This window comes from Pristiophorus japonicus, chromosome 14 (assembly GCF_044704955.1).
Source record: "Pristiophorus japonicus isolate sPriJap1 chromosome 14, sPriJap1.hap1, whole genome shotgun sequence".
Classification (NCBI taxonomy): Eukaryota; Metazoa; Chordata; class Chondrichthyes; family Pristiophoridae; genus Pristiophorus; species Pristiophorus japonicus.
The window spans coordinates 176,404,218-176,418,845 of NC_091990.1; the positions used below are offsets into that span (position 1 = coordinate 176,404,218).

Consider the following 14,628-nt stretch of genomic DNA (forward strand, 5'->3'; position numbering starts at 1 on the left):
TCAGGGGGAGTAGATGGTGGACAGGGGGAGTAGGTGGTCAGGGGGAGTTGATGGTGGTCAGGGGGAGTTGATGGTGGTCAGGGGGAGTAGATGATGGACAGGGGAAGTAGATGGTGGTCAGGGGGAGTAGATGGTGGTCAGGGGGAGTTGATGGTGGTCAGGGGGAGTAGATGATGGACAGGGGGAGTAGATGGTGGTCAGGGGGAGTTGATGGTGATCAGGGGGAGTTGATGGTGGTCAGGGGGAGTTGATGGTGGTCAGGGGGAGTTGATGGTGGTCAGGGGGAGTAGATGATGGACAGGGGGAGTAGATGGTGGTCAGGGGGAGTTGATGGTGATCAGGGGGAGTTGATGGTGGTCAGGGGGAGCAGATGGTGGTCAGTGGGAGTTGATGTTGGTCAGAGAGAGTAGGTGGTGGACAGGGGGAGCAGATGATGGTCAGGGGGAGTAGATGATGGACAGGGGGAGTTGATGATGGACAGGGGAAGTAGATGATGGACAGGGGGAGTTGATGGTGGTCAGGGGGAGCAGATGGTGGTCAGGGGGAGTAGATGGTGGACAGGGGGAGTAGATGGTGGTTGGAGGGTCCGATCGTGGGGGTAGGGAGCAGACAGATCATGGGAGAGGGTTACTGGTATGCTTGTTGGGCCTGGAGGAAACATTCCTGCACCTCCTGGCCCACAAACAGTGCTGTAAAGGCACTTGCTTCCTGGATTCAGCCTTTCTCGTTACCTTTCACCTGTCAGATTTCCCGAGGCCTGGGAAACCAAACCGACTGTGGTTAAAAATATAATCGCTGTTAAAATGCAGTCACACAGCCTCATTAAAATATTCAAATGACCAACCAGCCTCCTGAGAGCGGATTGGTCGGCCGCCCCTCGTCCCACCTCCGTTAGCATCCGAAGTGGCCGAATTCGAGGCGGGTTGGGTTGCTGCCTCAGATGTTTGAGTTTTTTACCTCCTGCCTGATCCAAACCCACCCGTTTTGGGTGTTTAAAATGACCCCCTATATTTCTGTCCAGAAGCAAGTTTGTCTCCGGTTTGGATGAAGCTGTATTGGTGACCATGGCCATGGAGAACTACAATCCTTTAATTGATGGTGAATGAATGGAGCAGAGAAATGAAGGTGGATAATGTACTGCTAGAAATAGATTATCACTCATGGAAGTTATAGAAATTTTTTCAGGAGTGCGAGACTGAATTGAGCTCGGACCACCAGGCACGACCTGGGTGGTTGCAGCATTGGAGCGCTGCACTTAATCCCCCATTCCCACTCCAATTGTTCCCACCATATTGCCCAGGGCTTAGACAAGAGCGGTCCGGGTGCCCAACTGAATCAGACGAAAACCTCATTAAGTTATGTAAATCTGACTTTGGTGACAACATAGGACACTGATTGCAACTTTGAGGCCGGAGATAACGGAACAACGCTTGTACGTCACCACGCTCTCCCCTTCATTTAAAGGGGCGAGCGTTCGGCATTTTTAAACTGGACCACCGGGGAGGGTTTTGCCCAGACCAATGGCCTGGCACCCAAGAGGGGGTGCCAGGCTGCCTGTTGGCGGCCCAGCCGATCCTGAGGGCAACAATCGCCCGGCCGATCAAGAAGTCGCCCGGCAAAAATTTAAAAATGGCGGCCGCGGCAGTGCGCCCTCCCCTTGAAAGGACGCTGTGCTGCCGTGCTGCACACACACAGGACAAGGTGCCCCCCTGACAGAAAACACCGTCGGGGGCACCGCGCGGCGCATCAAAGATTTTATGAGGTAAATTTGGGGCGGAGTATGCTGGAGGTGCGGGATAGCACTTGCGGCGGCCAGCAGCAGCGAGGCTGAAGTGGGGACAGGCTGAAAAACCCCCGAGCTGAATTTGGGTCTTGGTGGCCAATGGACTGCAACACGAAGGCCACTCAATTCCGCCGCAAAATGGCGGTAACGGGCCTTATACGGACACTGAATTTCGGCCCCAGCAAATCTAAAACAGTGGGGGATGGCGGGGGGGGGGGGGAATTCAACTTTGTTGGGATTCAAAGCAGGAAGTAGCAGATTAACCACCTGTTGTACACATGGCTCAATATTCCTTTCCAGTGACTTCTGTTGCGTATGCAATAACTCAATAGGCTTAGTACCGTGAACTCAATCAGGTGCAACCTGACTACTTTATTAGCTCTCAAAGTGTGCATTAAACATGGAGGCTTTCTTTATATACAAGAGCTGCACATGTGTGTCTGTGGCCCAATGATCTCCGACAGTCACTCCCCCTGGTGGCAGGTAAACCCAGGCATACATACATTACAACTTCAATGCTGCTCACAGCTCTCCTGCAGCATGGTATTCTCTTTCGGCACATAAAATGGATTGGGACTCCCACCGGCAGGATTGGGTGCCTGGCTGGTCTGCCCCAAATAGCTACCACAATGGGTGAGGGGCTGCAGGGTGCTTCTGGATGGATGAATAAACATTGGTCAAAATAGTCTTGCTCATTCATAAGTAACATGCTGTGGGAAAATTCATGCTCCTCACTTTTGGATCACGTGATCCCATGTACTTTTGGATCACGTGATTCCCATGTACTTTTGGATCACGTGATTCCCATGTACTTTCACACAATACTTCCACTACATATATCCCCAGGCAGTTCACCTTTTTCAGTTACTTTTCTTAAAGAGCGAACACACCCATTGGTGAGTTAGAGAGACTGCTGATTCGATGGTTGTAGTGCAGGATAAATTAAGTTCCAAAATCTGTGTCAAAAAAGATTGAGGCCATTATTGCTTTGCTAACACTGTACAATAGTGAAGAAATGAAACTTGCTGTCCAATTTATAGAACGTGGAGTATATTCCCAGTGAGTATATTGGCTAAAGGTCTGATACCTGGTTTTATTAGAGTTGATGTGGCTGTGTAACAGTCATCGTTATTACAACTTATAAGACAGATTTGGAAGACCAAAGCTTGTCTTGAGGCTGTAACTCCTGTCTTACAGTTAAACATTTTATTAAATAAAATTTACATGAGTTCATAAAATTCCACTTTGCTTGTGGTTTATTGGCCTGAAGTTTAGGGCCTCAAACTGGCAGCGTTTGTCGTTATTTCGCCTTTGAAACTGACCACAATTTTAGGATTTAGCGCATGTGCAGCCTGATGCGGAAATCCTGAAGTTATGGTCTATTATTCACTGCTCCTCCACAGGATACGTGGCGGTGGCAACACCTGAGGGGCGGAAGTTGGGAGGGGGTGCGGAATGGCCGCGGGCACCACGACTCTCCCCTTCACTTAAAGGGGAGAGCCTTCGCGATTTTAAAACTTCGGCCCACTGGGCCACCAAGGAAGGTTTCAGCCGGGCCAGCAACCTGGCACCCAAGAGGGGCTGCCAGGCTACCTGTTGATGACCTGGCCGAACCTGGGCGCCCAATTGTTAGGCCGACATGATAGTCGGCCGACCCCAAAAAAACATGGCGGCAGCAGCAGTAGGTCCACCCCTTTAAGGGGAACTGCGCTGCCCTTGCAAAAGACCACAGCCTCAGTGCACCACCGGGAAAAAACGGGTGTTGACACCGCCGGACGGGCCGGCGATTTTCACAGCGGATTTTCGCCATCGCGGGGGGAGGGGGGTTAGATCCGCAGTGTGCACTGTGATGACACACTTAACACGGATCGGCAGAAGCGGAGCGGTGGGGGTGGGGGGCATGGGTCACCGCCAGGATAACACGGGAGCGGAATTTTGATAATGGCAGCCATTGCATGGAAAGTCGGCGGCCATTGCACTCCTCAGCATGGCCGCTAATTTCCGGTGTTAAGAGGCCTTCAGGAAAGGGGCAATTTTGGCCCCTGACTCATCCAAAGTAATTACTCTTGTTAAATATCCCATTAAAAGTTAAACCCAAAGAGATTAAGTATAACTGAGGTTTTAACAGCGTATTTACTGCTAAACAAAGGTTATGGCCCTGAAAAACGACTTTTAATTTTGTGTAGTGTCAAACTTATCCATGTTAATAAAAATGTTAATTTTTAAGGAACTTAAAAAAAATGAACTGTGTTCTTTTGTATTTCAGGTTTGCCTTGTCCCAATGTCAGTGTGCCAATCTTTGTTTTGCTCGCTCCAATATTTTTTTAAAGTTAGAATTTTAAGAGCTTACCCACTTCCTGGTTTGCTGTCTTTGAGAATTCTGCATTTTGATTGGCTGCTTAGACAGCTTGTTGAGGTCACAGCAACTCGCACTATGGGATTCCCACTAAACTACATTGATTTAAATTACGCGTTGGAAAATCCGAATTTCTCGATACAGAGATCGCAACATCTTTGTGCGAAGTTTACTTCGGGGCCAGCGGTGAACGCATTTGCTTCGCCACTGACCACAAATTCGGGGCACATATCACTTCTAATTCCTGACTTATACTGCCACTATTACAGTAGTCTTAGTTTTAGTTGGTTCATAATCTGGCTGAAAATAAATGAATATTTATCTGTGAAGTATTGTCCTGATAATTTCTCACAGCAACTGTATTTCATTACTTTTATTTCAGGCAAAGATCTACAATAAGATTCTTCGTTTGTCAACATCAAACATGTCCATGGGGGAGATGACTGTTGGACAGATCTGCAATCTGGTCGCCATAGATACAAACCAGTTGATGTGGTTTTTCTTTCTCTCTCCCAATCTATGGGCCATGCCTGTGCAGGTAATAACATGGTACATTAACGATTTGGATGAGGGAATTGAATGTAATATCTCCAAGTTTGCAGATGACACTAAGCTGGGTGGCAGTGTGAGCTATGAGGAGGACATTAAGAGGCTGCAGGGTGACTTGGACAGGTTAGGTGAGTGGGCAAATGAGTGGCAGATGCAGTATAATGTGGATAAATGTGAGGTTATCCACTTTGGTGACAAAAACACGAAGGCAGAATATTATCTGAATGGCGGCAGATTAGGAAAAGGGCAGGTGCAACGAGACCTGGGTGTCATGGTTCATTAGTCATTGAAAGGTGGCATGCAGGTACAGCAGGTGGTGAAGAAGGCAAATGGCATGTTGGCCTTCATAGCTAGGGGATTTGAGTGTAGGAGCAGGGAGGTCTTACTGCAGTTGTACAGGGCCTTGGTGAGGCCTCACCTGGAATATTGTGTTCAGTTTTGGTCTCCTAATCTAAGGAAGGACGTTCTTGCTATTGAGGGAGTGCAGCGAAGGTTCACCAGACTGATTCCAGGGATGGCTGGACTGACATATGAGGAGAGACTGGATCGACTGGGCCTGTATTCAGTGGAGTTTAGAAGGATGAGAGGGGATCTCATAGAAACATATAAAATTCTGACTGGACTGGACAGATTGGATACAGGAAGAATGTTCCCGATGTTGGGGAAGTCCAGAACCAGAGGACAGCAACTATCAGTGGCAGGTCGGGGCCATAAAAGGAGCGGTGAGCGGCAGCCATGAACAGCGTGGAGGCCCCAGGAGCTGCGTGGGGGCCACTACAGGGAGCAGCGCGAGCTGGTGCAGGAGGGCAACGGCAGCGAAGAGTGACGTCCTCAAGGTCCAGGGTCGGTGATTGGAGTGGGGGCAGGTGCAGCAGGAGCGGCGAGGTCGGGGCGAAGGAGCGGCGAGAGACTGTGGAGGGATGTGATCGGGGCCCAGGAGAGGTGTGAGTACGGGGCCAGGGGCCCAGGGGCAGCACGGGCCCAGCCCACATTGCGATATGTGCGCGCACTAGGTCCGTGCAGCAGAGCTGGGCTCCAGTTAGTGTTGGGTAATCCTTGCCACTGGACCAAGATCTAGCTCTGTCAAGCCCCGTGTGGTGGCTGGTGTGCAACGGCCACCCCATGTTAAAAAAATCCACGCACAGGCATCTTCCACCCTTCAGGATGTAGTTCGGGTTCTTCTTTCGAAACATCTGTGAACTCATCCTTTTTTTTTGGCGTGGAAGCAAGTCATCCTCGTTTCGAGGGACTGCCTATAATGATGATCAGAGCAATGGAAAGATTGTAGACTTACCTGAAATTGAGTGCAACCTGCATAACCTAAGCATAATAAATCCATTTGCTCTGAAAGTCTCCAGTCATTCCAGTGTCCTCCCAATGTACTTCGATGGGGCTCCGACAGAGAGCTGGAATTTAGGTCGGAATGAATATGCCCTGCATGACCCTCTGCTCACACGAGGTGGTGGAGCACAGATAGGGACTCAGAACAGTACCAGACTGTGTCAGAGTGCTCAAGTCTCTGGCCTCTCAGGTAGTAGGGACAAAATCAATGGCAAGTGTATCTGAGGAAACCAGGTGTACCAGGCTACTGAAGTAGGACTGACCTGAAGATCCAGACTCGAATTACTGATTTTTAAATACATTTTTACGTGTGGCCCTCTTACAAAATGCAGGAACATCTTCTGGACGAGGGGGGTCGAACATCTCCCTATCACATCAAATATACGACAGATTTCCTCACTGAAAATGGTTCAGGATCTTGGAATAACATACTTCATTTGGTAGCATTCTCACCTCTAAATTTGTGAGTTAAAGCCCACTGCAGAACTTGAACACATAATGTATGCTAGAACATCAGTGCAGTACTAAATGAGTATGTCATTGTTAAGGTTCATATGAGATGTTAAACCAAGACTTTTTCAGGTGGAAGAAAAGGAAAATATGTTGTGATTCATTGTGCATTGTCATTGTGATAAACCATGCATTCGAGAGAGAAATATATGCCTGTGTGATTAAAAGTATTTCTTTACAATAAGGAAGCGACATTATTGCCTGAAAGAAGTCAACTTTATTATACAAGAGCATCCAACTGTAGGTGATGTGGGTGGGCAGATTTTTGTGACTCCTGGCCCCACGAAAATCAATTCCACAGATGTTTTGCCACATTTTATGTGCAGCCTGCAGCGGTCCATTTAAGCACCTCTGGTTATGGTGTCTGTGCCTAGTACCAATGGGTGGTGCGTACATGGTGCATGTGTACATGGAGTGCTTTGCATTCATAGTTTCTGTCAATTGTAAAATGCTTTTACTTTGTAACTTAATACAGCACATATCATAGTAAAAGCACTGCACCACACTCAATTCTTGGCATCAGTCGCTTATAGATGATTGGGAATACTATCACCTTCATGTTCCCCTGCAGTCACACAACATCCTGACCTAGACATATCCCACCAGTCCTTCTTCATTGCTGGGTCAAAATACCAGAATTCTATAACACCATTTCAAAGCACCATTAGCACAAGGACTGCAGTTGTTCAAGGAGAAGGCTCACTGTACTGTATTTGCTTCCTGGGTTCTTTGCTTAAGCATTCATGGCAACACATTGCTAGTTGGTTTATTAACAAAGGTTTAGCAATCACACCACACATTAAACTGTTCATCCACAAGGCTCACAACCACTTGCCTCATCGTGGATCCCCTAAACCCAACTGACTGGGGTTTTATTGAGTCTTGTGTACATCACGTGACTGGCTAAGCCACTCACAGTTGAACAGTCCTACAACTATTTTAGTTGAAAACATAAATCAAGTGCCCCTGGTTAAAGTGGGGGGGGGGGGGGGCACTAAAACCGACAAAATAAACCAATTAAACTTGGCTCGGATGTAACCACGGAAGAGAGGCAGGCAGTCAGGCTGGATGAGCCCCTCGTGAACAGCTCTACAACTATTTTGTTGTAATCTGTAAAACATAAATCGTTAACTCAAATGCCCCCTGATTAAAGGGGCACTAAACAGAAACTTTCAAACAAGTGCCCCCATGTTGTTTGTTTTTTTTTTGGTTTTTCTGAGGGCACCAACACACAAATTATACAAGTGCCCCCTGGCTTAAGTTGGGGAGAGGGGGGGGGAGGCACTAAAACCGACACAATAAACAAATTAAATTTTGGACATTAAAGCAAATCAAAATTTGATTACCGGGGGTGACGATGCACTCCAGTCCCTCCGGCGCCCACCTCTCGCGGAAGGTCGCGAGGGTACCGGTGAACACCACGTACTTCATCTCCAGGGACACCCTGGCTCGGATGTAACCGCGGAAGAGAGGCAGGCAGTCGGGCTGAACGACCCCCTCGTGAACAGCTCTACAACTCCTTTGATAGGAGACAAAATAAACATTAAATTAAGTGCCCCCCAATCTGGGGGACACTCCAGACACTTTTCAACTGCCCTTTTTAAAAAAATGTTTTTGTATTTTTTTTTGTGTTTTTTGTGATTTTTTTGGGGGCATTAAAATCATAAATCTTACAAGTGCCCCCTATAAAAGAGGAGGGGGACACTAAAACCCGGCAGTTAAAACAAATTAAACTTTAAAACATAAAATCAAATTAAAATTTGGTTGCCGGGGGTGATGATGCACTCCAGTCCCTCCGGTGCCCACCTCTCATGTAAGGCCGCGAGCGTACCGGTGGACACCGTGTGCTCCATCTCCAAGGACACCCTGGCGTGAATGTAACCGCGGAAAAGAGACAGGCAGTCGGGCTGAACGACCCCCTTGTGAACAGCTCTACAAACCTATGAGTATACTCACAGGTGCATACAATATACCCACCACCACCTCAGAGCTACTAAAGATGGACGATAAAACTTGCAGCTTTACCAGTGTTGACCACGTCCTGAGAATGACTTATAAAAAAGAGGTATTTTTGACAACAGAGATTTAAAAATGTGTCTTTCCTTGCCCCACTGCTAACAAAAGCAGGCAGGCAACATCCACAGGTCCAGGATGCACAAGATTGATGGGATGGAATGCTCACTCTGCTAGCCCCTCTTCCAAGGCCTTGTGTGAGCCCAGTTAACCCTGGAACAGAATCACGCAATGTCCTTGGGCTCTGTTAAAGCCTTTCGAGGCCAATGGGCACCACAAAAAACAAGTCGTTTTATTGATGATGGAAATAGTCTCATATTCTAATTTGACGCATTGGTTTTGAGTTTGTTGGAAGCGGACCATGTACAGTAGACACCTTAAGTCGCTGGAGAAATACCACCAACGATGTCTCCGCAAGATCATACAAATCCCCTGGGAGTACAGATGCACCAACGTTAGCGTCCTCGACCAGGCCAACATCCCCAGCATTGAAGCACTGACCACACTCGATCAGCTCCGCTGGGCAGGCCACATCGTTCGCATGCCAGACACGAGACTCCCAAAGCAAGCACTCTACTCGGAATTCCTTCATGGCAAACGAGCCAAAGGTGGACAGAGGAAACGTTACAAGGACACCCTAAAAGCCTCCCTGATAAAGTGCAACATCCCCACTGACACCTGGGAATCCCTGGCCCAAGACTGCCCTAAGTGGAGGAAGTGCATCTGGGAGGGCGCTGAGCATCTCGAGTCTCATCGCCGAGAGCTTGCAGAAATCAAGCGCAGGCAGCGGAAAGAGCGTGCGGCAAACCAGTCCCACCCACCCTTTCCCTCAACGACTATCTGTCCCACCTGTGACAGGGACTGTGGCTCTCGTATTGGACTGTTCAGCCACCTAAGGACTCATTTTAAGAGTGGAAGCAAGTCTTCCTCGATTCCGAGGATTGCCTATGATGATGATGATGTTAGAAGCGATTACTTTAGTGGCGCTCCCCTGAGAGGACACGTGTTGGGAACTGGCCGTGTTTGTTGCGCTGGAACACCCAATGCCATTTCACTGGTTCAGACAAAATAAGAAGAAGGCTGTGTGATTTAAATTGGGGAGTGCCATTGGCTGTATTTCCTCTGCATTGGGAGTTGATAGCACCATGTTACCATAAAAAATCTTTGAACTAAGAGTAATATATTTCACAAGTATGTATACGTTTCCGGCCATTAAACCCCTGGGAAACCCCCAGAATGAAAGTCTCAAAGATACTCAACAGAGGGTGACACCAAAAGGCTGTCCCACAATCATTTGAGTCAAAAGGAGGAGTTTTTTAGGAAGGGGTGACACAAAGCTTGGTCAAAGAGGTAGGTTTTAAGGATGGCCTTCAAAGAAGGAGAGGTTTAGACAGGGGCCCATTAAAATGACATAGATCACTAAAATGTCATGGACAGATACAGAAAATAATCAAAAAGGCAAAAGGCAAACTGGCCTTTATATGGAGAGGACTAGAATACAAGGGGATCGAAGTTATGCTGCAGCTATACAAAGCCCTGCTTAGACCACACCTGGAGCACTGTGAGCAGTGTCTGGGTACCATACCTCAGCCAGGGTATATTGGCCTTGGAGGGAGTGCTGTTTAGGTTTACCAGAATGGTACCCAGACTCCAAGGGTTAAATTACAAGGAGAGATTATACAAGTTAGGCATTGAACATCTGCACACGAATGACCCTCTCTGTTGTTGCCTTTATATTACAATTCTACTGGCAGTGGCAGCCCTGACTTTAGTTGCAGTGATGGGATATAAACAGGGTGATACGAATGCCTCGTGTGGCATTACATTTTATCTTGAGAAATGCTTGTGGCCTGCTCTGCAGATACAGGCCAGCCATGTGTTTTTTGCATTGCTTTTTAAACCCATCCCAGAGCGGGCAAAATCCTTCGCATCAGCAGCTGCAGCACACTGTAAATAGAAGGAGATGCAATTTACGTATCAAGGCTTATATGAGTGAAGTAGTCAGTGAACATAAAACGGGTTTCTCCATTTTATACATATATTTATTCTGACTTTTCAGCTAACGTTAGTGACAAAAATATAGACAGAAATATACCCCAACATGTTTTCCCTTCTCAACATCACAAGTACTTACCTCCGATACATAACTGATTGAATGCACACCTTTTCTGTACAGTATTGATTGAAGATGGAAAAAAGGCTCAAATTCCTATTTGTTTCTGCCAATTGTCCTGTATTTTATTGACAATAATTTTCCAGAACCCTGTGAATGGTACCAAGTGGTCTTACCGTTGTGGAAATGTATCACCCTCCACTCTAGTCACTGAGTAATTATCACGGATGTTCTAGTTAACAACAATGGCAACCCATATATGAGTGCCTATCATGCCTTCTTAATAGGAGTATTTAGATCAGAATGAAAGCCAATGTGGAATATTGCAGAATTGGTTGAAGATAATGGGCTGGATTTTTGGTTGTCCATCATAGGCAGTCCCTCGGAATCGAGGAAGACTTGCTTCCACTCTTAAAATGAGTCCTTACGTGGTTGAACAGTCCAATACGAGAGTCACAGTCCATGTCACAGGTGGGATAGATAGTGGTTGAGGGAAAGGGTGGGTGGGACTGGTTTACCGCACGCTCTTTCCACTGCCTGCGCTTGATTTCTGCATGCTGTCGGCGATGAGACTCGAGGTGCTCAGCGCCCTCCCGGATGCACTTCCTCCACTTAGGCCGGTCTTTGGCCAGGGACTCCCAGGTGTCAGTGGGGATGTTGCACTTTATCAGGGAGGTTATGAGGGTGTCCTTGTAACGTTTCCTCTGCCCACCTTTCGCTCGATTGCCATGAAGGAGTTCCTAGTAGAGCGTTTGCTTTGGGAGTCTCGTGTCTGGCATGTGGACTATGTGGCCTGGCCAACGGAGCTGATCAAGTGTGGTCAGTGCTTCAATGCTGGGGATGTTGGCCTGGTCGAGGACGCTAATGTTGGTGCGTCTGTCCTCCCAGGGGATTTGTAGGTTCTTGCGGAGACATCGTTGGTGGTATTTCTCCAGCGACTTAAGGTGACTACTGTACATGGTCCATGTCTCTGAGCCATACAGGAGGGCAGGTATCACTGCAGCCCTGTAGACCATGAGCCTCAGTTAGCATTTACAGGGGGGTTATTTGCGCGCGTTAGAGCTTAGCGACCGGGCGCGCACCTTTTAGCATTCCAACGAAAAATTCATTAGAGGCTCACCGGGGGCGCAAACCATTAGTGCCTGGCTGCTGACGATCGCGCCGATCGTGACGTATTCCCGGTGCAACGCCCACACTTGCGCCCCAGTCGGTAAATTCAGTGCGGCTGCCTCATTGAGCGCCCTCCAATAACAAAGTCTGGAAAAACAGTCGGTACATGCTTGCCGAGTCGTTAACTGGTGGCGACTTAAAGGGATGAGGAAGCGCTTCCTTCAGAGGTCACAGTCAGTGCAACGTTTACACACAGCACGGTGCGTGAGCCTCCGAATTTGCAGTGGCAGACAGACATAACAGTTCAGCTTGAGAAAAAAAAGCATTTCTAAAACTTGAATGGGGGAATTACTAGTTCGCCAGTGTCGTACTCTACATGCTCTAGCAAGGTGTCGTGAAGAGAGAAGGGCTGTTGGCCATGTCAGCCGCTGAAGGAGCCCAGCCCCTAGACATCGGTGCAGGAGGCCTTACCTCCCACAGCTTTACCGGCGGCATCGCTCATACCTGGACCTGCCCGAGGAGCAGAAGTGGTCAGAAGGCTGATCTTCCGAAAGGAGGTTGTTACATCTCCTGGAGGCAGACCTGTAGCCTCACATCGGCACCGGGACTGCGCTGCACGTCACATGAAGGTCACGGTGGCACTCACCTTCTATGCCTCCGGCTCCTTTCAGGCTGCATCAGGGGACATATGCAGGGTCTCACAATTCGCAGCACATCTCTCCATCTGCGACATCACACAGGCTCTCTACACCCGTCGAATGGACTTCATTAACTTCTCTATGACCATGGAGAAATAACACGAGCACGCATGTGGGTTTGCCAGGATAGCGGGCTTACCGGAGGTGCAAGGAGCAACTGATTGCACGTGGTCTTACGAGCAGCATTCCAGAATGCAGAGGTCTTCAGAAACAGAAAAGGATACCACTCCCTAAATGTGCAGCTGATGTGCGACCACACGCAGCGCATCCTCGCAATCAATGCTCGGTATCCTGAAAGCGCACGTGATGCGTTTATCCTGCGGGAGAGCACTGTGCCACGATTGTTTCAGCCACCACGGCAAGGCCGAGGCTGGCTGCGTGGGGACGAGGGATACAGCCTGGCCACTTGGCTAATGTCCCCCCTCCACAATCCCACTACACAGAGCCGGAGGAACGCTGCAATGAGCACCATGCTGCCAATCACAACAGGGACTGTGGTTCTCGTATTGGACTGTTCAGCCACCTAAGGACTCATTTTTAGAGTGGAAGCTTCGCTTAAATGGAGTGAGCCGAGTGATGCAGCTAATAATGACCACGCATTGTGCCATGTTAATGCCACATCTCCATCACAAGTCCACGGTCATACACCAGAGGCTGAAGGAGACGGGCAAAGTAGCACTTTATTAAACACACAGTTGTAACATTCCCAAAAACCTCACACCCTCAAATAAATCAACATGGAGCACCCGCCCCTTCAAAGGAAAAAAAAAATCAGACCGTGGACCTTTTCATTAAAACACCACACCCTCAAATAATACACAATGGAGCAGCAGACCCTTCAAATTATACAACAGTGGAATAACACTGACACCATGATGTACATGGGACCCATGGGAATACCTTTAATCAGTGTGTTTTTGGTTGGCATTTCCCACCCTTCTGCCTCACTCCCCCGCCGACACCCCCCCCCCCCCCCACCTCGCTTCCTGCTCCTCCTCAATTTTTTCTCAGTGCCTGCAGCAAGGCCGCTTGAGGGCTGCTGTGTGTCTGAGGGAGACAGGACAGATGGCCGTGGAGGATGCCTGGATCAGCTGGACGCCCGACTGCTAACTGCACTGCTTCACGATGGGCGGCAGCAATGTGGGACAGCTGGGGTGCAGGCCGTGTCGGGTGTAAAGGCGGGAGCCGGAATGCTGTCATCGTGAGGAAGGACAGCACCTTCTATATCCTACGGTCCACTGACACTCCTCCATCATCCTCATAGGCAGTCCCTCGGAATCGAGGAAGGCTTGCTTCCACCCTAAAAGTGAGTCCATAGGTGGCTGAACAGTCCAATACGAGAACCACAGTCCCTGTCACAGGTGGGACAGATAGTCGTTGAGGGAAAGGGAGGGCGGGACTGGGTTGCCGCACGCTCTTTCCGCTGCCTGCGCTTGATCTCGGTGACGAGACTCGAGGTGCTCAGCGCCCTCCCGGATGCACTTCCTCCACTTAGTGCGGTCTTTGGCCAGGGACTCCCAGGTGCTGGTGGGCATGTTGCACTTTATCAGGGAGGCTTTGAGGGTGCCCTTGTAACGTTTCCTCTGCCCAGCTGTGGCTTGTTTGCCGTGAAGGAGTTCCGAGTAGAGCACTTGCTTTGGGAATTTTGTGCCTGGCATGCGAACAATGTGGCCCGCCCAGCATATGACCCTCCTCTGGGGTGGTGCCAGAGCATCGGGAGCAATATGTGCCCCCACAGATTGCTGAGCTGCTGCAGCACCGTGTGTTCCCCGTCCGACTGTGGGGCAGACAGAGAGTATAGCGGCAGACACAGCTTGCATTGCAACACACTGACACTGAATAAACACAGGGAGTGCCTGAAACATAGAAACATAGGGCTAGATTTTCCACTTCACATCGCTCATTTAAAGCCCATATATCGCCCAAAACGGACCTCTATCGCCCATTTTGAGCATAAAGTGGAAACTAGACCCAAAATATCGTCCGAAAAACAGGTGCCTAAGTTTCCACTTTGATCGCCGAGAAGATCGCCGAAATTATAGCCCACACAAGGCCCATCCCAAGTTTTAGCATCTAGCATGCACTTCGCTGGGCCGTTGCAAGGCTCAAAAGAGTGCTGAAAAATAGTTGCTTTTTCTGGGCTTAAAAGAAAGAA

At 48.8% G+C, this 14,628-nt stretch overlaps 1 protein-coding gene across 7 annotated transcripts in view; it reads left to right on the forward strand.

Moving 5' to 3' along the window:
• abcc8 (ATP-binding cassette, sub-family C (CFTR/MRP), member 8) overlaps positions 1-14,628 on the forward strand; it is a 349,595-nt gene that overhangs the window by 135,180 nt on the left and 199,787 nt on the right. For all 7 annotated transcript variants that reach the window (XM_070899879.1, XM_070899873.1, XM_070899876.1 and 4 more), the window contains exon 9: positions 4,522-4,677. In XM_070899879.1, coding sequence (XP_070755980.1) covers positions 4,522-4,677 — 156 coding nt within the window. The remainder of the gene's footprint in view (positions 1-4,521; positions 4,678-14,628) is intronic.